At 38.1% G+C, this 23505-nt stretch overlaps 1 protein-coding gene and 1 pseudogene across 1 annotated transcript in view; one reads left to right on the top strand and one right to left on the bottom strand.

Annotated features, from left to right (window-relative positions):
- The window catches only part of DNAH7 (dynein axonemal heavy chain 7), a 251476-nt gene that overhangs the window by 142058 nt on the left and 85913 nt on the right, over window positions 1-23505 (top strand). The window contains exons 44-46 of the mRNA XM_047084071.1: window positions 567-747; window positions 3838-4023; window positions 8647-8810. Coding sequence (XP_046940027.1) covers window positions 567-747; window positions 3838-4023; window positions 8647-8810 — 531 coding nt within the window. The remainder of the gene's footprint in view (window positions 1-566; window positions 748-3837; window positions 4024-8646; window positions 8811-23505) is intronic.
- On the bottom strand, window positions 17414-17954 carry LOC124515629 (DNA-directed RNA polymerase II subunit RPB4-like; annotated as a pseudogene).

A 23505-nucleotide genomic window follows, 5' to 3' on the forward strand; every position in this document is an offset into this window, starting at 1 on the left:
AGAATATTTTGACATTTAGTTAGAAAGCTAACACCACTGACTCCATTTTCCCAATAGATGATAATTTAGATCCATTCTTTTTCTTATATTTTCCCTGCTGTTACCAACCTACATACTTATAAGATGGCTGGTTTTAGTTAAAGGTATATTCTGAAAATGTTTAAAAAGCAAAATGACGTAGATAAAACACCTCACCCTCTCCTACAAATTAAGCCCTAACGAATCAGAATGTTTTCTGCAAACACTGTAATATTTTGCACGAATACACAGTTCTCCTTTTGTAAAATCACCAATATTCATACTGTCAATAATCTAATATTTTACCGTGAGTAAAAAAATTACTTATTTGAAAATGTTATGCATATTTGGTATCCGTTTTAATCATCATTTCTTAAGTGCTGGGGTCAGGTTTGATTCTTAGATGAAATCTAGACTATAGGAATCAGGGTCAGTTTTGCATAAAGATATGTTCTGAGGTTTGGTAAGGATAGAAAAGCAAATTCAGTGATAGGAAGTGCACTACAGCATAAAATGTATATCTGACTTTCTAATTTTCCTTTTTGCAGAGTGGCAAAAATAGTAGCTCCCAAAAAGATAAAACTGGCTGCAGCTGAAGGGGAGCTTAAAATTGCGATGGATGGTCTTAGAAAGAAGCAGGCAGCCCTACAGGAAGTTCAGGCCAAGCTGGCCAAGCTTCAGGATACGCTGGAACTAAACAAACAAAAGAAGGCAGATTTGGAAAACCAGGTATGTGATAATATAGACAAATATGGGAAAATCTTCATTACTTTAATGAGCATGATGTTTCTTGTAGCAAATAACAGCAACAATCCTGTTTTCTTCCGGGTTGGGGAAGTTGCCATTGGCAAATTGTGGCCCACAGGCCAAATCCACCATTGCCTGTTTCTGCATGACCCGTAAGCCAATAACGGTTTTGAAATTGTAAAATAATTCTCCATGTTATAGATCAGGAAACGGAGAACCAAAAAATTAAGTGACTTAGGCTGTGTAAGAGTTAATGGCACAGCTGAGATCAGAACTCAACACCAAGAACCATACTATGTCCACTGAAAATGATTCTAAGACTAAAAAGATTGCTCTGCCTTGGTGATAATGTTTGTAACAAACAACTGCTCAAATCTGATTACGTTCCAGGAAAAAGAAGTCAAAGTATTTTATAACAGTCAATGTTTATTGAGTGCTTACTAAGTGCAAGTCACTGTTTTGGGAGCAGTATGTACTATCTCATTTATTCTCAAAACAGCCTTCTGAAGGAGGTAGTCTTTTTGTATCATTTTGAAGAAACTAAAGCACAGAAAGTTAAACAATTTGCCTGTGGTCAACCCAGCTTCTAGGCATTAAGGCTAAAATCTGAACGAAGACAGTCTGACTCTAATAGCTCTGTCTTTACCACAGTAGCAGACTGTTTCTTCCTATAGGATATAACCACAAATTCCATATTTGTACAAATATATGGCATTGTGCTAATCTTTAGAAATATTACTTATTACAGGGCATGATTTCCAAGTGGTCAGATTTAATTTAAATAATAAAATACGTGGGTATATAGTTTACTATAAACATTGTCAATTCTGCTATATGTTTGAAACTTTTATCTTTCATGATAAAATGTTAGAAATCATGGTCATGTAAAATGAACATACGCTTATATGTGGACCAAAAATCTGCTTTTGGAGGAAAAATTTTAGTTAAAATATTTTCACTTAGTAATTTCTGATGGTAACTTTATTGTAATCTGAGACATGATTCAGTTGATTATAAACATTATTGGAAAAAGAATGAAGAAGGAAACTAGGAAGACAGAAGATATTAAAAGAAGAAAAATTAAAAGAGAAAGGATTTAAATTTAGGAAGTACCAAAATTTTTACCAATTACATACCATTTGCTTTTTTAAACTTATCTTTAGATAAACTAATTTAGTAGTTTATATCTTCTGGTCTAAAAGCATTTATTTAATATCAATATTTTTTTAACTTTTTTTTTTTTTTACATTTATTCATTTTTGAGAGACAGAGCACAAGTCGGGGAGGGGCAGAGAGAGAGGGAGACCCAGAATCTGAAGCAGGCTCCAGGCTCCGAGCTGTCAGCACAGAGCCAGACGCGGGGCTCGAACCCACAAACCGCGAGATCATGACCTGAGCCAAAGTCAGATGCCCAACTGACTGAGCCATCCAGGTGCCCCTTTAATATCAATATTAATAGCATTAGGAGGGATGTCTGGGTGGCTCAGTGTCCCACTTCAACTCAGGTCATGATCTCATGGTTCAAGAGTTCGAACCCCACATCAGACTCACTGATGTCAGCACAGAGCCCACTTCAGATCCACTGTCCCCCTCTCTCTCTGTCCCTTCTCGCTCCCTCCCTCTCTCTCTGTCAAAAATAAATAAACATTTAAAACAAAATTTTTTAATGCATTAGGAAAAAGTATAAGCGAAATTCTTACTCCACAATAATCTACAAGTCTCTGCTTTTATCAGCTGTTTACTACTTCTCTTCATGTAATTCATTTTATTTTGAACCTTAAGCTAACTTTTACTTAGTTTTGTTTTTATCCAAGAATAATGATGCTAAGTCATTTAAAATTAAACTAAAATAATTTAGGCATTCTACTGGAATATTGCCATTGCATGGGTTGAAATGGCTTTTCTCCAAGTTTTCCACCGTCATAATTATCCTTTTTCTTTTAATCACATTGCTCAATTACATATAATCAAATTTGGTTGACAGTCTTCTGCACAAAGTAGGCTCTCAGCTATTGATTGATGTCCTAATTGAAGGTTAATTGCAAATGTGTGACAAGGTTGACACAATTTAACAACTTGAAAATTATGCTTCCAAGTAAGCATAAATTATTACTACTTTTAAACATTTAACCTTTAAAATCATGATTAAGTTGGTGTGCCTGAGTGGTGCAGTTGGTTGAACATTGAACTCTCCATCTCGGCTCAGGTCATGATTTCACAGATTGTGAGTCTGAGCCCCACTTAGGGTTCTGCAGTGATGGAGCAGAGCCTGCTTAGGATTCTGTCTCTCCTTTTCTCTGCCCCTCCCCCACTTGTGCAGGCACGTGCGTGCTCACTCTCAAAATGAATAAACTTAAAAAAATTAAACAAAATTATCATTAAGTCAGCCATAAATTAGATGAGGAGAAGATTTTGATGGAATATTTGAAACAAAATACATTTAGAGTATTTAAAACTGAGGAAGAACATACTCACGAGAAAGTTCTTTATTACTTAACTAAATTGCAGTATCTCCTGCTGTAGATCATTTCCTTAAATAGAGCTATTCTTGGGGTGCCTGGGTGGCTCAGGAGGTTAAGCATCCGACTTCGGCTCAGGTCATGATCTCATGGTCTGTGAGTTTGAGATCTGCATGAGGCTCTGTGCTGACCGCTCAGAGCCTGGAGCCTGCTTCAGAATCTATGTCTCCCTCTCTCTCTCTCTCTGCCCTCCCCCGCTCACGCTCTCTCTCTCTCTCAAAAAATGAATAAACATTTTAAAAATGAGAAAATAGAGATATTCTTGCACTACATGATGAATATCCATTATGAATTTCATAAACTGTATACACTTTATTATACATGCTTATTGTACATACTTTATTATGAACATTTTAAAACATGTCATGGAGTTTTCAGTCTTGACGTAGCTGGAAAGTGACATAGCTCACATTTTTTTAAAGAGTTAAAAAAATTCCAGATGAAAGTTTGTAAATAAAAAAATAATTTATCTCCGAGGGCAAAATCTTGCAGAATTTTCAATTTATTTTACTTGTGGATGTTGAGAAAAGCTGACTTTTTTTTTTCTTTTAAGGTTGACTTGTGCAGCAAAAAGCTAGACCGAGCCGAGCAGTTGATTGGAGGCCTTGGGGGTGAGAAAACGCGATGGAGCCTTACAGCTCTGGAGCTGGGCCAGTTGTACATCAACCTGACAGGTGATATCCTCATTTCCTCAGGAGTTGTTGCTTACCTTGGCGCCTTTACATCTAACTATCGACAGGTAAAGAATACTAGTTGATTTCTAAGGTCTCTTCCTGACCCTCTCATTATAGCCAGCACTAATCTCATCTTAGAGGATTTTGTTTGCTTGCTTTTTGTTTTTTTGGTAAGTATGGGAAGTGAAGTGTTTCCAAGTGATTTGTAGTTGTGTATCTTAGTTATTCTATAAATTGGCTTGATAGCCAGAAGATGCTATATCAAATATTCTTCTGAAATCAAATTGTTTTAGAAACAAAAAGATTGACTCCAAAAGGTAACATGAAATGGTAGACCCTGATGATAAAATTTTAGTTCCTAAACAACTATAAAGATACCAGGATTTTTTACATCTTTGTGTGTGTGTGTGTGTGTGTGTGTGTGTGTGTGTGTGTTTAATCAACTTCTCCCTATGAGTTTCAGTAATGGATCATTTCAAAAATCACTTCAGAGACTGAAAGTTTAGGGGAGGAAAAGGCAAGCTGGCTTAGAACCAAATAGATTCTTTCCTTGGAAAACAAATACCAAGGGACGCCTGGATGGCTCTGTCAGTTAAGCGTCTTTAAGCATCTGACTGTTGACTTGTGTTGAGGTCATGATCTTACGGGATCGTGAGATCAAGCCCCACTTTGGGCTCTGTGCTGACAGTGTGGAGCCTGCTTGGGATTCTCTCTCTCTCCTCTCATCTGCTCCTCCCCTGCTTACGCACACGTACATGCTCTCTCTCAAAGTATATAAACATTAAAAAGAAAGAAAGAAGGCAAATACTGTGTTTTCTGCTTCAAATTTCCACCGCTTTGATGGATTCTGCCTCCTCTCTTCCCCCTTCTCTATAGCAACCTAGACTTTAACTTTTTTAATGAGTCGCTGTTGTCTCAGTTCCTTCCTATGAATTCATTCTGTCCTGCTCTGATCCTCTCGTGGGTCAGGGCAGCTGGCAGATCACACCCCATCGGAAGTTTCCCATTCAGTAGTAAGCAGAAGGTGATTGTGGCAACTCGTTGTCTGCCCAGATGCCCTCCTGGCTTCCTGAGCTTCCGTGTCCAACAACCAGCGCCTGTGGCTCTTTTTTGGCAAACTTCCCTTGGGTTCTTAGAATTCACTTTGCCCAGGGCGTGGAGAGCCAGAATTGCTGAGATTTATTTCCCTTGAGGGCAGGCCTGGATGAAAGACTGACAGGAGTGGGAGCATGAGAGTCTGTGTCCCTTCCTGCTGGTTGGAACTACTCTAAGTAGTAACTCACACTCCCTGTGGGACCAGCTGAAGCCACCTGCAGCACAGTGCTGGCTGATCCCTCACCTTCTACTAGCTGCTCCCCAGTCCTTTTACTGCTTCCCCTCACATCCTTTCTTTAATAAATCACTTCACATAAATCTTCATTTCAGAGTTTGCTTCTGGGAAACCCAGCTGAGACAAAAAAGCCTTCACAACAATTTTGGTTCTTTTCTCGCATCAAAACCTCTGGATACCAAGAGCCCTCCATAAATAGCTGGATCCCCTCCCTCCAAGCTTCATCTGAGTGGTTGTTAATTATTCATCAACCCCTTTGTAAAATTTCTGGTTCTCTCTATAAATAAAACACAGACAACTCCAATTCTTCTAGGATAATGGGGCCCGCAGTACTTCAGCTGCTGTGCCCATGCCAATCTGTAAAACAGAATCCTGTCGTGCTATAAGCCCTAGAGTTGAATTAATTAGAACTTTTTCACTTTTCCGGCCAACGGTTAAAGTCAAAACTGTTGTGGTGGTGGTGGTGGCGGCTGTTTTCTCCAAGATGACACTCCTGATGGCCACTTTTTAAATTTCTACTATCTAGTGTACCACCGGAGTATTAGGCAAGGCTCTTGGCTTCTATGTAGAGATGCTTGTTCAGAACACCTCGTGTTCATTTCAGCTCTTCTCTGCCGCTATACCCCTTTAGATATGTAACTGGGCCTCTTCAATTTCTAACCCAGAATTATGGTAACATACCATACCTGTCAACCATGAACAGTAACTATTGCTTTCGCTTTCGCTACTGCTTTCCCATATCTCTGACTAGTCTGCCAAGACCAGCATCAAGCTATATTTGACGAAGCCTTCAGATCTTCCCCCAAAGTCTACAGGCCGCCCCACAGCCTGACATCAAAGAGATCAAAACAGGCCAGTAGGAACCGTGTATAAGAAGGCCGAATTCAAACCGGAAATGCTTGATACCCCTCCTCCCTACACAGCCACACCACTCGTTCCTGGTAACAACAGCCAACCCAAACAGAAAGCCAGATGATAATGTTTAAGTGCTCCTAAGAGGTGACATTTTTGCCCCCCATTGTTTGCCCTGCAGTGTCACACCTACAAATATGTGGCATTACGTGGCAAAGGGACTTTGTTATTAAGGTTGCTAATCAGCTGAACTTAAAATAGGAAGATCATCTTTGGGCTCGATTATAGGATAGTATCCTTTTAAAGCAAAGTAAGGAAGTGCCCAAAGAATGATAGGGATGTGTAAAAGGAACATAAAATGTAGTTTAACGTTACTTCCACTGGCCACATCAGCAATAAATACTGATAGTAACATAACTCATTGAATAAAAGATGTGGGCAAAATGAGTGAAGAGGTTCAAAAGGTACAGACTGATAATTAGAAAATAAATAAGTCCTGGGATTTAATGTACAGCATGGTGACTACAGTTAATAATGATGTATTATATATTTGAAAGTTGCTGCAAGAGTAGATCTTCAAAGTTCTCATCCCAAGAAAAACCTTTTTGTAACTACGGTGATGGATGTCGACAACTTACTGTGATGAGTTCACAATATATACAAAGAGTGAATCGTCTTGTTGTACACTTGAAACTAATATCATGTTATAGGTCAGTAGAAAAGAGACCAAGTAGGTCTCTTTTCTTGAAACTAATATCATGTTTTAGGTGAGTAGAAAACAGACCAAGATAATAGAAAAAGGTCGATCTATACTGACATGAATTAATAAATTTAAAAGAATGAGTGCCTGACAAAACCTAGATATTTTCAGCTATGAGTATCTCCCCACGAAATGTTATTAATTACAAAGGGAAAGGGGAAAAAAGCAATGCAGAGGCTGTAATCCAATATTAGACAAGTACTGCCTTAACTCAGTTTTGATTCATAATAAAAACTCTGAATTCCTTTGTGTGGGTAGTTTGCTCAGCCTCACCGCAACCATTTCCTGTATCGGGCTCTAATACTGCAGCTTATAATAGGCACCCAGCTTCCAGCAGACCTCAGATACATAACACCTGAAGATCCTTCATCACTGTACCTGAGGAATTACTCAAACTACCCAGTCCCTAGGAAGCCCAGGCAATATAGCTAACCCTATCACATACTGCTTGCATATATAACTGCCTCCTACAGTTTCACCTTGCTGTTACCCTGTATCTGGGGGCAATTTCTGGTGTGGCAGCTTTCTCCCATTTGGCAGTGTAAGTAACAAAGAGTTCTGCCTTTCATCTATCTGAGTGTCTTGTGTCCCACCACCCAAAGAAGATTTAATTATACCTAAGATCATACAATTATGAGGCAGAAACCTGGCAGGCAACACCTTAATCAAGTGACAAAAATCACTATCATCAATAAATGAACAGTCTGAAATCTTGTACCACTGATTGAGTGCAATTAGAAGAATACGACTACATTTTCTATGATATTGTTGCCAAAGATGGGTAACGTGAACTGAATCATGAGAGAACATCACAGAGACCCAACTTTGGGGCATTCTACAAACTAACTGATTGATCAAGGTCATAAAAGTCATCAACTCCCCCTAACCTGTCATGACCTTTCATGTGCAAACCTAAAGGAATGTTGGTGGAGCCTGCTCAGCAGGAGGCCAAGGGCGATGGTGGTGCCCACCATGCCCCCTCTACCAGCACCCCTCCACACACAGCATCTCATCCGCCTGTGGGCTCGTACCAACACCTCGTGTGTCTGTGCCCCTTCCCCACGTCTCTTCCTAACCTATATTTTTCCTCTGGTCATGCCTTGCACTGTTTCTGAACTCTTACATGTAACCTCAGATTGGACCTTGACTTCTAACTTTCTGAGTGTGAACCCGGACTTAAAGTACCCTTTTGGTTCCCGAGTAGCCTAGCAAACTATGCCCTAGGTGGGATATCCCAGACTCCAATGTGTATCCTGGTACATATTGTTGGTGCCTGATAGTCCTGCCATGGTCCCTTTCCCCAGGCGTGTGAGAGCCAGAAAAAAAGGTTTTCATTTTTTAGTCCCCTACCAGTTCAAATTAGATTTATGCCATAATACTAAGGCTTGCTGGTTATTTGCAATTTAAAGAAAATATATAGAAAGATGATGGTCTCCAACTACTTTGTCGAGTGAAGCTTTAGAATAATAATTGGCAATTGTTTTTTTCGGATACAGCATTCTGACGTCAACGTCACTATTAAGTGATCTACCTAAAATTAACATTGGATATAGTTAATTTTCATTTGAATGTATAGTGGACCTTCTAAATAATAATTTTATTTGAAAAATCTGATAAATTATTTTTGAGGTGCAGTTGCAACAATGGTTTGTTGACTCAGGGAATAAAACATAATCAAGGAGTTGACAAAGTACTCATTTGGTAACCTCCAGCCTCATTTTTGTGTCTCTTGTGTATGTCTTAAAGAACCAAACGAAGGAGTGGACAAATTTGTGCAAAAACAATGATATTCCCTGCTCTGATGATTATTCTCTAATGGGTAGCCTGGGAGAAGCAGTGACAATTCGAGCCTGGAATATTGCTGGGTTACCTTCAGACTCATTTTCCATTGATAACGGGATCATCATAATGTAAGGAAAATATTTTTCTCACAAATGATCTCTATTAATCAGTAGATTTATTTATCTGTGCATCTTTTAAACAATTATAGCTAGTAAACTTTTATTGTATTGGAAAAAATGTACTTAAATTATTAATTGGCTAAATTAAATATGAATAATCACTTCCTTCTAGTAATATTAAAATGATGGCATATTGGAGGCTATAGTAAACAATCAAAAACCCTAATGACTTTGGCTTAATTTTTAATCAATTTTTAGCAAATAGAGCAAAGCTCTACCATGAATAAGTCCAAACTGTTGATTCCCGTAAAATTACAGGGTTTTGTTATTGCAGGTTAATGAAACGTACAATGGTGGGTTGTTGGTGGTGATGGACTCAAGTGTACCAAATTCTTAGTCCCTCCTGGGTGTGGGACCAGCTCAACTGATATGGATACATTTCTGAGTGCTGGGCTGACCGGGACTTTCAAGATAGTGGCCATTGTTCCTGGAATCTCCCAGTTAGTAGATAAATCCCATGGACATTGGGCTGGAAGAACACTGCAGGCTCACCCATCTTCACCTTTCCTCCAAGTCTTATCTCCCCAAAACCAAAAACTTCAGCCTGACCCAGTGTAAGGACAATTATGATTCATGTTACCTCCTAGTTCACTTTACCATGCACCTTCTATCACTGGGCCAGTCTTCTTGGAGGTTTTGGCATATTAAGAATAGCACAGGTAACCCATCAGGAGAAATGTTCGGTTCTGTGTTACAAGACTTTTGATCGGTTGTTAGTTTACTACTGAAAAAGTAAGTGATGTAATAGTACTTAATTTAAAGTAAAAATGGCAAAGGCATGTGAATTTTTTAAAATTCCCTTCAAATAACCGCTACGTATGAAGATGAGTTATTCTTAAATTTTTTGGGTGTAGTATTTATTTAATTATTCCACAATTTAAAACTCTGGTGAATACATTTCTTTACTGCTCAACAAATGATCCTGACATATATATGGACTTATTTAGCATTTATTTACCGAATTGTTCTACTGGAATTTGAGGTATGTGCAATTTGAATATAAAGTAAAAATTGATAAGACCACTTAGGGAAGTTATACTCGAGACAAGCTAATCCTTACAATTGGGCCCTGAATTAATTTCAAAGCTTTCTGGTCATTAAGGCAAAAAAGAAAAGTGTGTCATATAGCTCTCATTTTTTAACTAGGTAAATTGTACTTAGACAAACTTTTTCAGGAACTAAACTTAAATGTAATTATTTTGTTGATTTGGAGAAAAGACTACAAGGCTTTTTCTTCGGGGAACTAAAATTAAGTACTGGGTGCTCTGCTCTGATAATCTAAATTAATCCCGAAGAGAAATTATAGGATCTAGATAAATGATAAATATGTACATTACTTTGCCACTGAAACAGATTTTTTTAAGTGCCTTTTTTACAAGTACAGGATAACAACTAATTTTTTTGTTAATTCCTTAACCAGGTAGGTGGCATGTAGAGTGTTTGCACTGATGTTTAATGTGAGAATACAATTAGGCATTGACCTATATGGGAGATTTCTGAAAATTTAGAAGTCTACTTTTACTTTGTCCAGCTGGACCAATTAACATCAGCCTTAAGAATAGTCACATTTTTGCTGTCTTTGCTACTGCTGTTGCTATTTTTTTCCCCTCCCAGAAAAAATACTTTGCTTTTTCCCAGCATTTGTGAATATAATTGGTCATGTCCCTCATAATGGTAGTTAGGTCTTTATTGTTTCGATTTGCAATTTATATACCTTTGTTCCACCTCGCAGGATATCTATAACCATTATATACATTGGAGGCTAAACTGCTTCTTATTTTATAGCAAATAAATGTACTCTTTCTTTTGGGTCCAGTCATATTTCAATAATAATAGAACTATTGGTGATTATTTTTCAAGATAACAAACTCACATTTCAGGAGAGAAAGAGGTAAAACATGATGTTAATGAGCCAGAACCCCTACATTTTTGCTATTTGTTTATAGAAATGTTGAAATATTAGCAAAAAGTTATGGTAGCAACTTTACTAAGACAGAAATGTTAACCTTTTTATCCGTGGCTTATTTTGTCCATGTATTTTGGTGATCTCCTACTGAGAGGTTTCAGTAAATAGGTTTAAGGTGATCATTTTGAAGTGTCAGATAAGTATCTTATTTACTTGCCTACTGTGTTCTTCTCTTCCCCAGAGATACTTGCTTGGTAATGATAATACCTAATACCGAGCACTTACGAAAGACCTAATCCTGGGCTAAGTGCTTTTCACATGCTATCTCAACTGACTGAAGAGTTGATGATTTAGGGAAAGGGGAAGAATCTATAAGATTTAGATACATTGGATTATAATTAACTTTTGCAGCTACTGACACTTGAAGGTCCTTGGCTAATCAGAATTTCAAGGGCTAGTGATAACATTAAATGTGATTGTGTTGTATCTGAACATTTCACAGGGAAATAGTATTAACATTGTTTAACAACTTGGTAAATAAATCAGACCTATATCTAATATACCTCTGCTTTTTAAAAAATGTCTTAGTTTTCATTTCTGTAAGAGTCAGATAAATTCAGCTTATTTCAGTAGCAGTAATAACAGAGAGGAGCACCCACCTTTCATTGTCTGCTTTTATCAATTTTTATGTATGGACATGTGTAAAGAGGAAAGTAATAAAACTGTTTGAGATGCATCACCATTACACATTTAAATTTTATGCCCTTCCCTGCACAATAGTGAACATGTATTATCACTGTATGCATTTTTGGGGGCACCTGGATGGCTCAGTTGGTTAAGCGTCCAACCGTTGATTTCATCTCAGGTTGTGATCTCACGGTCTGTGACATCAGGCTCTGCACTGACAGCATGAAGCCTTCTTGGGATTCTCTTTCTTCCACCCTCTCTCTCTCTCAGGATAAATTAAAAAATCAACGTTTAAAAAATGTATTTTTCAAAAACCCCGGAGAGCACCGAATTAGAATCCTCTCTAGACCATCACAAAAGAACAAACAGTATTAAAACCTGGAATGCTGAGTCTATAAAAATTCAGTTTTCATTTGGGAGCCACTGGTTTTAAAGCATTTCTGGATTCAAGAATGTTTGGTGGAGGAAGTAAGAGAGAAGATTGTGTAGAGAAAAATGTCTTATCAAAAAATAATGCAAAATAATAGTGGAGAGGAAGTAAACAGGAAATGTGGTGCTTGTTCATTTCAAATTCAGGATTTATATTCCTCGAAAGACTGAAGCTGTTTAAACCAATGTGTGTTGCATATAGCTCTCCAAAATAATTGCTGTTAAAACCAGTACATTCTTTTCTACCTACTCTGAAGAATGTCTCCTTTGAAATTTTATTCATTTAATATGTTACTCTGTCGAAGTCCTAATCTTTAAAAGCAAAATTTGCTTTAGGGGCACCTGGGTGGCTCAGCTGGTTAAGTGCTTGACTTCAGCTCAGGTCATGATCTCTCGGTCACCAGTTTGAGCCCTGCATTGGGCTCTGTGCTGACAGCTCAGAGCCTGGAGCCTGCTTCTGATTGTATATCTCCCTCTCTGTCTCTGCCCCTCCCCTGTTTGGGCATGCGTGCGTGCTCTCTCTCTCTCAAAAAATAAATAAAAACATTGAAAAAATTTTTAAAGCAAAATCTGCTTTAAAAATAAAAAAAAACAAAAATCAAAAACTGAAGTTACAACATTGTCCTGCTTTTCGATCAAAAACGTGTCATATTGGGATGCCAGGGTGGCCTAATTGGTTGAGTGTCTGACTCTCAATTCCAGCGAAGGTCATGATCTCATGGTTCATGAGTTCAAGTTCCACATTGGGCTCTGCATGGACACCATGGAGCCTGCTTAGGATCCTCTCTCTGCCTCTCCCCACTCTCTCTCTCTCTCTCTCTCTCACAAAAACGTAGAAAAACACAAAAATAAATAAATAAAAACTGTTTTAAAATTTCATATTGAGGGTATTATTTGGAGAAAATAAGTTTGATATAACTTTTTTTGATATATAACAAGTTTGATATTGTTAACTAGGTGTGGAACAGCATACCATTACCCTTTTTCCATTGAATTGCTTTTACGTTTTTGTTGAAAACCAGTTATCCACATATGTGTGGGTCTTTTTCTGGATTGTTCATTCTGTTCCATTGATCTATTTGTCTTTTTAAATTTTTTTTAATTTTTAACTTTATTTTGAGGGAGAGCAAGTAGGGGAGGGACAGAGTGAGAGTGAGACAGAATCTCAAGCAGGCTCCGTGCTATCAGCACAGAGCCCAACACGGGGCTCGAGCTCACAAACTGTGAGACCATGACCTGAGCCAAAACCAAGAGTCGGACACTTAACCAACTGAGCCACCCAGGCAACCCTGTTTGTTTGTTTTGGTGAAAACACCACATTTTCTTGATTAGTATAGCTTTATGTTAGGTCTTGAAGTTAGATTATATATCCTCCAACTTTGTTTTCCTTTTTCGGAATTGTTGTGTCTATTTTTTTTTTTAATTTTTTTTTTTTAACGTTTATTTATTTTTGAGACAGGGAGAGACAGAGGTTGAACGGGGGAGGGTCAGAGAGAGAGGGAGACACAGAATCCGAAACAGGCTCCAGGCTCTGAGCTGTCAGCACAGAGCCCGACGCGGGGCTCGAACTCACGGACTGCGAGATCGTGACCTGAGCCGAAGCCGGACGCCTAACCGACTGAGCCACCCAGGCGCCCCATGTTGTGTCTATTTTTTTACCTCTCAATATAAGTTTTAGATTCAGTTTTTAAATATCTACAAAAGATCCTTCTGGGATTTTGATTGGAACTGCATTCAATCTATACATCAATCTGAGAAAAATTGACAAGTCTTCTATAAATACATCTTTATTTTTTAAGATCACCTTTGATCTTTCATCAGTATTTCCTTGTTAGACTTACACCCAATATGTCTTAATTTTTGTGTGCTATTATAAATGGTGCTTTAAAAAAGTTTATTCAGCTGTTCATTGTTGGTATTAGAAAAGCAACTGAGGGGCGTCTGGGTGTGTCAGTCAGTTAAGTGTCTGACTCTTGATTTCGGCTCAGGTCACGATCTTGTGGTCATGGGATTGAGCCTTACCTCAGGCTGGGCCTGGAGCCTACTTAAGATTCTATCTCTTCCTGTCTCTCTGCTCCTCCCTCCCAATAAAAAATAGAAAAAAGAAAAGCAACTGATGTTTGAATATTGACCGTGTACATTGTGACCTTGATAAATTCATTTGTTAGTTCTGTGATCTTTTATATAGGTTCATTATGATCTTGTATATAGACAATCATACTCTATGGAAATAGACACAGTTCTATTTCTTATTTTCTAAAATTATGCCTTTTATTTCCTTTTCTTGGCTTATTGTACTGTCAGGGACTTTTTATGTTTATATTGGCAAGTGGCAAAAATATATATATTTTTATATATTTTATATAAAAATATAATTTACAGTGTTGCACATTGTTCCTTTTACCCAATCTTAGGAGAAAGGAATTAGTCTTTCACCGTGACATATTATATTAGCTGTGGGTTTTTTTGTATATCCTTTTCATTAAGTAAAGGAAATTCCCTCTGTTCTTAGTTTGCCGAGGGTTCGTACCATTTTACATGTTAAATTTTGTCAAGTGCTTGTTCTGTGTCTATTGAGATATATTTTTTTTACTGTTTTTCAAGCCTCAAGTTTAATAAATTTGAATAAAACCAGAAATGAGTACAATTTTCAGAAAAGTTTAGCTTTCTGATGAGGGTTTGACAACATGATATTTTTGTTTTAATGTGCAGTATGTTTTGTTTCTGGTTTTTGCAAACATGATACAATGAGCCTTACAATGTTGCACAGATGATTGGATTTTGCAGGGTCTCCTGCTAACAATTCTGAATAGTAAGATGTGCCCTGGGACCAGAGAGAACAATGTCCAGCAGAATGTTGACCAGACTTTGAATCTATAACATAGCATGACATTGCTTTTTCAAATAATTCCCTAGTACAAGTTTTTTTTTTTTTTTAATCTACTTCTAATTATCTTATGGCCATTTATCAGTGCCTAAGTGTATGCCAGGCCCATATATACTTTCATACTCTGAGGCGTCTCACGGATTACTGGCACAAGCGGGCACCCCAGTAAAGATGGCGGCACTGCCTGCTCTCTTGCCAAGTAGCGCATGGGCCTAGATGGTACCTGAGGTCTGCCTTCCACTCTGTTCTTTCTCTTCCATCCCTTCGTGCCAACCTGCACACGTTACTGCCTCTCTTTAAAAACAATTCTGCAGGGGCGCCTGGGTGGCTCAGTCGGTTGAGCGTCCGACTTCAGCTCAGGTCATGATCTCACACTCCGTGAGTTGGAGCCCTGCTTCGGGCTCTGTGCTGACAGCTCAGAGCCCTGGAGCCTGCTTCAGATTCTGTGTCTCCCTCTCTCTCTGCCCCTCCCCTGCTCATGCTCTGTTTCTCTCTCTGTCTCAAAAATAAATAAATAAATAAATAAAATAAATAAAATTCATTTGGTTTGTTTTCATAGCCTGATACCAGAACCGTGGTGCAGTACCAAATTCTTGCACTAATTTCTATGAAGCAAGCTATCTGTGTACCCTTGCTCATCTGACCGAGCTACTAATACGAGCTAACATTTATTGGGGCATAATGTATGGCAGACACTAATAGGCTCTTTTTATCTTCTCAATCTTCTTAAAAGCTCTATGGAATAGATACTATTGTTATCCACGTAACTTACAACTCAGAAGTCTCATAAGCCTCAAAGAAGTAAAGTTGTCCAAGGATGAAAAGATTATTTCCTTCAAATGTTGATCAAGAATATCAGTGACTTACAAACCATGTCATTTCAGAAATTGAAAGAATTTATGAAAAGTTTATTTCTGCCTTGGCCAGCGGACATCAAACAATCTTTTTTTTTTTTTTTATTCTTACTGTATTTTTAAGTAAACTCTACACCCAACGTGGGGCTTGAACTCCGTGACCCTGAGTCATTTGCTCTACTAACTGAGTCAGCCAGGCGCCCCAAACTATCTTAACTTTTAAAGCTGACTTTGTTAGGGCCTCTGGCAAGCTCAGTCCACAGAGCATGTGACTCTTAATCTCCGGTCATGAGCTTGAGCCTGACATTGGGTGTGGAGCCTACCCAAAAAAGAAAAAAAATAAATAAAAAGAAACTTTGCTGTTTCTCCAAACATTTTTGGGATCATGCATTCACTGGGAGCCAGCAAGTGCCCCAAAGAAAAATCTCCAAATTGTGAAGAAAATAGGCATATTTCCTTTCAGAAAAATTAAAGCTAAAATGTTTAGCTATATATATTTTTTTACCCCTTTTAGCAGTAACTGTGCCTTGCATAAACCTCATTGGCTATGATACTGCCACTGCACAAAGCTAGCATGTTTAGCAATTGAAGAGTTCTCCCCCCCCACCCCCCACAACTACCCTGCAAATAGAGTGCCTACATTGTAGCGACTCAGGAAGAGGCAGGCTCCCTCCTTCCAAATCACCTCCATCAGAGAACACCCGCTGCTGAGTAGCAAGTCAGAGGTTTGGATTCAATGCCCCATACAAGGAGTCTTCAAAGTGTTAGACCTTCAAATCTGGCCTATGGCGAAAAAAAATCTTAATTTGGGAGTGAGGAAATAGTGCTTTAGGACCACTGACTCCAAACCTACATCCTTCAGAACTCCAAGAAAACAGGCCAAGTACCTATCTACCTCAGGGCTGTGGGCCCCAAGATGCTTGGAGTTATCCTCAGGTGTAATTACTTTCCGTGATGCCCTTCTTCCTTGACTTCCTTGACTTCTGGCACAATGATGCCAATGCTGTCTCACAGTCACTAACACTATTCTGTCTTTGAGAATTTCAGATGATGATACAGGTCTGGTTCAATTCTTCCTTTTGCATTTATATTTGGGGGCTCCTATTCGGGTGTTTTTGTTTTGTTAAAGCAGGCTCCATGCCCAAAGTGGGGCTTGAACTCATGACCCCAAAATCAAGAGTTGCATGCTGTAACCACGGAGCCAACCAAGTGCCCCTTAATTCTTCCTTTTGCATTTAGGGAAGACTGCTGTTTCCTATGCTAGTTTTATGTGCTCTAATATAGTGTCAAAAACTACAAACACATTGAAATTAAAACATGAAATCTTAGGAATCAAAAATAACCCAGGGGCAAAAATTTAAAAAAAAAATAAATAAATAAATACCAAATAAAATCTTAAGGGGCACCTGGCTAGCACAGGCAGCAGAGCATGTGACTCCCGATCTCAGGAGTCATAAGTTCAAGACCCACATTGAGAATAAAGGTCACTTAAAAAAAATTTTAAGAACAATTTTTAAAAAAATAACACAAGGGCCAAAACCCTGGTGGTAAGCTAGTCAACAGTGTAGCTCATATGCACCTCTCCATCTCACCCTTCCCAGAGGCAAGGTCAGGGCATCCATGGTCCAGTTGTCCAGTTTGAAGTAGCACCTAAACCAAAACCAAGCCAGGTTGTTCTATCCAAAAGAAGCCCAAGTGTCTTCTGCAAAATAAGTTCCGTGTAAGTCGGAGGCAGACCCCAGGCCAGCGGGGGATGTCGTTCACTCAGCAGCAGGGTGATATTTGGAGATTAATATTGAGAGCTATGCATGGTGTGGATACCGTCAAGAATCTGCTGTAGCTCCTAACCTTCAAACCGCCCCTCCGGGCTTGGGGTCAGAGCCTTCCACTCCTCAGCAGGCTCTGGGCAAATGTTGGCCAAACAGGCCAACTCAGACTTAAGAAGCTTCCCCTAAAGCAACAAGCTACGGACACTGGCAATGGACTCTCCTGTTTTTGAAATGACCGAAACGGGCTGTGACATTTAAAGTTTTCATGAAGACCTCAGGAAGTCCCTATGCAACCTCTGTACTCTCATTCTGTGGCTTTCGATGCTCCAGGAGCATATGAACTTCTGAATTGAGTAGTGTCTCAGCTGTTTCATACTCTCTGGGAAAGATGCTGTTGAGGCATCCTCCTCCGCGTCACTGGCCCCCATATCTACACCCCCAGAAGCAGAGAGATGTGTGCTTTAAGTTTAGTTTGTTAATATGGTGAATTTTACGGATTGATTTTTTTTTGAATGTTTGACTAACCTTGCATTTCTAGGATAAACCCTACCTGGTCTTCATGTATTCTCCTTAATTATATACTTCTGATTCAATTTGCTGGCACTTTGTCGAAGATTTTTACATTCTGTTCATGAGGGATATTGGTATGTGGTTTCTTTTGTTGGCATGTCTGCAGGATTTCATTATCAAGGTAATGCTGGCCTCATAAAACAAATTGGAGAGTGTTCTCCCCCATTCTGTTTTCTGGAAGAGATTATGTAGAATTATTTTTCTTAGATGTTTTGTAGAAAGAACCAAATATACTCTTCGCGCCTAGAACTTTCTTTGTTGGAAGACGTTACCTATGATTTCAATTTTGAAAGAGTTAAAAGACCATTAAAGTTATCTATTCTTTACAAAAAAAAATTTTTTTTAATGTTTACTTATGAGAGAGAGAGAGAAAGAGACAGACAGACAGACAGACAGACAGACAGAGTGTGAGTGGGGAAGGGGCAGGAAGAGAGGGCAACACAGAATTTGAAGCAGGCTCCAGGCTCTGAACTGTCAGCACAGAGCCAGATGCAGGACTTGAATCTACAAACCATGAGATCATGACCTGAGCCTAAGTTGGATACTTAACCTACTGAGCCACCCAGGTGCCCAGCAAATCATCTATTCTTAAGTGAATTTTGGTAGTTTCCATCTTTCCAGAAATTGGTCCAGTTCAACTAAGTTGTTAAATTCACAGGCATAGAGTTGTCATCCTTTTAATGTCCGCAAGGTCTATGATTATAATCTTCTCTCTCATTCCTGATATCGGTAATTAGCATTTCCTTTTTTTTAATTTTATTTTTTCTTGATCAGTGTAGGTAAAGCTTAATAAATACTCTGCATCCTATCTAAAAATTAACCTTTCATTTCATTGTTTTTATCCACCTTTTTTGTTATCCATTTTATTGACTTCTGCTTTAATATTATTTCTTGTTTTTGGCCTAAACTACTCTCTTCTGTGGTTTCCTAACGTGGAAGCTTGTTATTGAGTTTATATTTTTCTTCTTTTCTAATCTAAGCATTTACTGCTATACATTTCCCACTAAGCACCTTTAGCTGCATAGCACAAATTTTGATATGCTGTATTCATTTCCTTCAAAATATGTCCTATCTTGAGACTTCTTCTTTATAGGCCATTTAAAAATATGTTTTTAAATTTCCAAATACTTGATAACTTTTAAGCTATTTTCTATTTTTTGTTTTTTTATTTAATTTCATTATGTTCAGAGAACATACATTGTAAGATTCCAGTTGTTTTAAATTTCTTTGTTTTATGCCATAAATATGGTCTGTCTTTCTCAATTTTCCATGTATACTTGAAAAATATTATTTTGCTATTATTGGGTAGAGGATTCTCTTTTTTTTAAGGCTTTTATTTATTTTTTATTTTTTTATTTTTTTAACGTTTATTTATTTTTGAGGCAGAGAGAGACAGAGCATGAACGAGTGAGGGTCAGAGAGAGAGGGAGACACAGAATCTGAAGCAGGCTATAGGCTCCGAGCTGTCAGCACAAAGCCCGATGCAGGGCTCAAACTCAAGGACTGCGAGATCATGACCTGAGCCAAAGTTGGATGCTTAACTGACTTAGCCACCCAGGCACTCCAAAGATTCTTTAAATGTCAGGTTCAATTGTGGCATAGTGTTGTTCACATCTTCCACATCCTTGCTAATCTATTTATTGTCTCTTCAGTTCTATTTGTTGTAGCTTCATGTATTTTGGAGCTCTGTTGTTAGATGCATAAACATGTAGGATTGTTAGGTCTTTGTGATAAATTGACTTTTTTATTATTATGTAACATCCCTCTGTATCCCTGATAATTTTTCTTGTTCTGAAGTCTACATGTAATTCAGCTTTCTTTTGATTAGTGTTTGCATGGTGTATCTGTTACTTTTATCTTTAATATAAATGTTATATTTAAAGTGAGGGTATCTTATAGATAGCATACAGAGCCTATATTTTTTCCAGTCTGATAATCTCCCTCCATTAATTATACGTTTAGACAACTTTACACTTAATGTGGTCAGTATAATTGAATTTGGATCGACCATATTATTATTTTGGGTTTTTTTTTTTTTTTTTGGTTTTTACATGTGATTTTTGTTGCTCTGTTTGTCATATCTCATTCTTTTGGATAATTTGAATAATCCACAATTTTTAGTATTCCACCTTAATTTATCTACTGGATTTTTTCACTATAATGCTTTGCATTATTTTTTTTCCCAATGTTTATTTATTTTTGAGAGACAGAGACAGAGCACAAGCAGGGGAGGGGTAGAGAGAGAGGGAGACACAGAATCCGAAGCAGGCTCCAGGCTCTGCACTGTCACCACAGAGCTCAGTGTGGGGCTCAAACTCACAAGCCATGAGATCATACCTGAATCAAAGTCAGACGCTTAACCGTCTGAGCCACCCAGGTGCCCCTGCATTATTTTTTAGTACAAATTTTTGTGTCTACTCAAATAATATTTTCCTGCTTCAATTAAAATATAGAATTCTTCTCTTGGTGGGAATGTAAACTGGTGCAGCCATTCTGGAAATTCCTCAAAAAATTAAAAAAAGAACTATCCTATGATCCAGCAATTGCACTATTAGATATTTACCCAAAGGATACAAAAATAAAGGTTTGAAGTAGTACGTGCACCCCAATGCTCATGGCAGCGTTACAAACAATAGGCAAACTATGGAGAGACCCCAAATGTCCATAGGCTGGTGAATAAAGAAGATGGTGTGTGTGTGTGTGTGTGTGTGTGTGTGTGTGTGTTTTATAAAAGATTACTCTTCTGTCAAAAAGAATGAAATCGTGCCATTTGTAATGACATGGATAGAGCTAGAATGTATTATGCTAATTGAAATAAGTCAGAAAAAAACAAATACCATATGATTTCACTCATGTGGACTATGAGAAACAAAACAGATGAACATATGAGAAAGTGGGGGGAAGAGAAGAGAGGGAAACAAACCACAAGAGACTTATAATGATGGAGAACAAACTGTGGGTTGATGGAGGGAGGTGAGTGGAAGATGGGCTTGATGAGTGATGGGTACTAAGGAGGGCACTTGTGATGAGCACTGGGCATTGTATGTAAGTGATGAATCACTGAATTCTACTCCTGAAACCAATATTGCACTGTATGTTAACTAAAATTTAAAAAATAAAAATTGTAGAATGCTTGCAACCATATAGGTCTCCTTTACCCTCTCCTGATTATGTTATAGTAGTCCTATGTAGTATGTCTGTATACTTTGAAGCTCCCCCTAACTGAATGTTTTTGTCTCCATATTTACACATATTTTAAAGAAATTAAGAGGAGAGAAACAGTCCATTATACTTACCATTTTGTTGCTTCTTTCCTAAGATTCACTCTAGTATCATTTCCCTTCAGAGTGAAGAACATTAGAATTTAGAGGGAATCTGCTGACAAAGAATTTTTTTAGTTTTCTTGCTCTGAGAATATTTCACCTTTATTCTTGAAGGTTATATTTGGTGGATATAGAATTCTGGGTTGGCAATTCTTTTCATTCTTCTGAGACTGTTCTACTATGTTCTGGCTCTGTGATTTCTGACATGAAATCTGCAGTCATTTGCATGATTGTCATCGATGTATAATGTATCACTTTTCTCTGGCTGCTTTCAAAAACCATGCTTTCAAATCTTTGGTTTTCAACAGTTTGATTACAGCGTATCTGGGTGTGTGTGCATTTCTGTATGTTTTTTTGGTTTTTAGTTTCTTCTTTTTTGAGAATTGCTAAGCTTTGTGAAACTGTATGGTTGTGTGTTTCACTGAGTTTGAGAAAGTTTCAGCCATTATATTTTCAAATATGTTTTCTGCATTTACCTCTTTCTTCTCTCTTGGGACCCCCATCACATGAGTGTTAAACCTCTTAATATTTTCTCACAGATCTTGGAGGCTCTGTTTGTTTTATCTTTTTTTCTCTTTAGTATTTAAATTGGATTATTTTTATTCATCTGTCTTTTGGATTACTCACTTTCCTCTGTCATCTCCTTTCTACTATTGAATCCTTACACTGGATCCGATTTCAGACATTGTTCAGTTCTAAAATTTTCATTTGGTCCTTTTTATTCTTTCTGTTTCTCTGCTGAGAACACCTCTCTTTCCATTTATTATTATTATTATTATTATTATTATTATTATTATTTTATAATACTGTTACCTTGTGGAGGATGCTTTAAAGTTCTTTTCTGGTAATTCTAACATTCTGCTTTTTCTTTGAGAATTAGTCACATTCTAGCTCTTTGTTTGTTAAAAAATTTTGGATTGTACCCTGGGCCTTTTGAAAATGAGATGCTGGTTCCTATTAAAATCTTCTGAATAAGATTGATTTTTGTTTTAGTAGTCAAACAACTTGGTAAGGTTCAGATGCCAATTTCTGTCTTTTCTTTCTGGGCACGATGTCTCCAATGTGAAGTCCTAATTTAAAGTTTTTGCTATGCTGTCTAGAGATGCCTCTCAGCATGCTTTACTCAGGGGTGAGTCTGGGACGTGGGTTTATATCATAGCTCAAAACCTTTGATATGCTTCTTTGGATAGGTTTTGCACCTGCACAGATTGGTAGTCGGATCAGAACTCGTGTCTAGATTAAGAAATCCTTTCTTGGAGTCTGTCTTCTCCAGGATTTCTCCTGTACTTTCCATATCCCAGGGACCTCATTCTCTGTATTTTTCTGTGCAAAATGACGGTATTCTCTCAGAGTTTCAGCTTCCCACACTGTTGCACAACTCATGTCCACACTTGGGGCAAAGTGACAAGAGGAAAAAGAAAAAGACTGGGGTTCCCCCTGCTTTGGACTAAATCTTTGTGTCTGCCAAATTTGTATGTTGAGCCCAAGTCCCAATGTGATGGTATTTGGAGGTGCAACCTTGGGAGGTAATTGAGTCACCAGGCTGGAGTTTTCATTGGATTACCACCCTTAAGAGGGCACTAATTTACCATGTGAAGAGGCAATGAGAAAATTGCCATCTGCAAACCAGAAGGAGGCCTTCACCAGTCAGTGGATCTGCTAGAAATTTGGTCCTGGGCTTCCCAGCCTTCAGAACTGTGGAAAATGTCTATTATTTAAGTAATTTGTTACAACAACCTGGGCAGACTAAGAAACCTTACACACCATGCACAGCAGAGGCCCCTTTGCCCAACTCTGCTATCCAGAGCGATTGATATCTCTCAGATTGGTTTTCCTTCTGCACAGGAATATGGTTCTGTGGCTGAGGTTGACCTGGGGACAGGGACAGAAGGAAAAAGAGGTTCCCTCTGCCTATCCTCCTCCCTACCCTGTTCACACATGATCATTTTGTCTTCTAGTTTGAATTTTTGCTACCTGTGATTGCTGCCCAGGGTGCCCATTAGGTCTGTTCTTCAACCAAAGCCAGATGATAGAAAGAAAAAAAAAAAACAAACAAACACAGGAAACTACCCCTTTATTGGTCATTCCTCCAGTTTTAACTTTCTTTCCATTCACTTTCATTATTTACTTTTTAGAATCTGTAAACAGTTGCTTTTTGTATTTTATCCAGAACTTTTCATTGTAATCAGTGGAAGAGAAAGACTATGATGGACTTAGCC

Source organism: Lynx rufus, unplaced genomic scaffold (assembly GCF_022079265.1).
Source record: "Lynx rufus isolate CCGP_SWC_20201006 ecotype Redwood Valley unplaced genomic scaffold, mLynRuf1.p SCAF_2, whole genome shotgun sequence".
Lineage (NCBI taxonomy): Eukaryota > Metazoa > Chordata > Mammalia > Carnivora > Felidae > Lynx > Lynx rufus.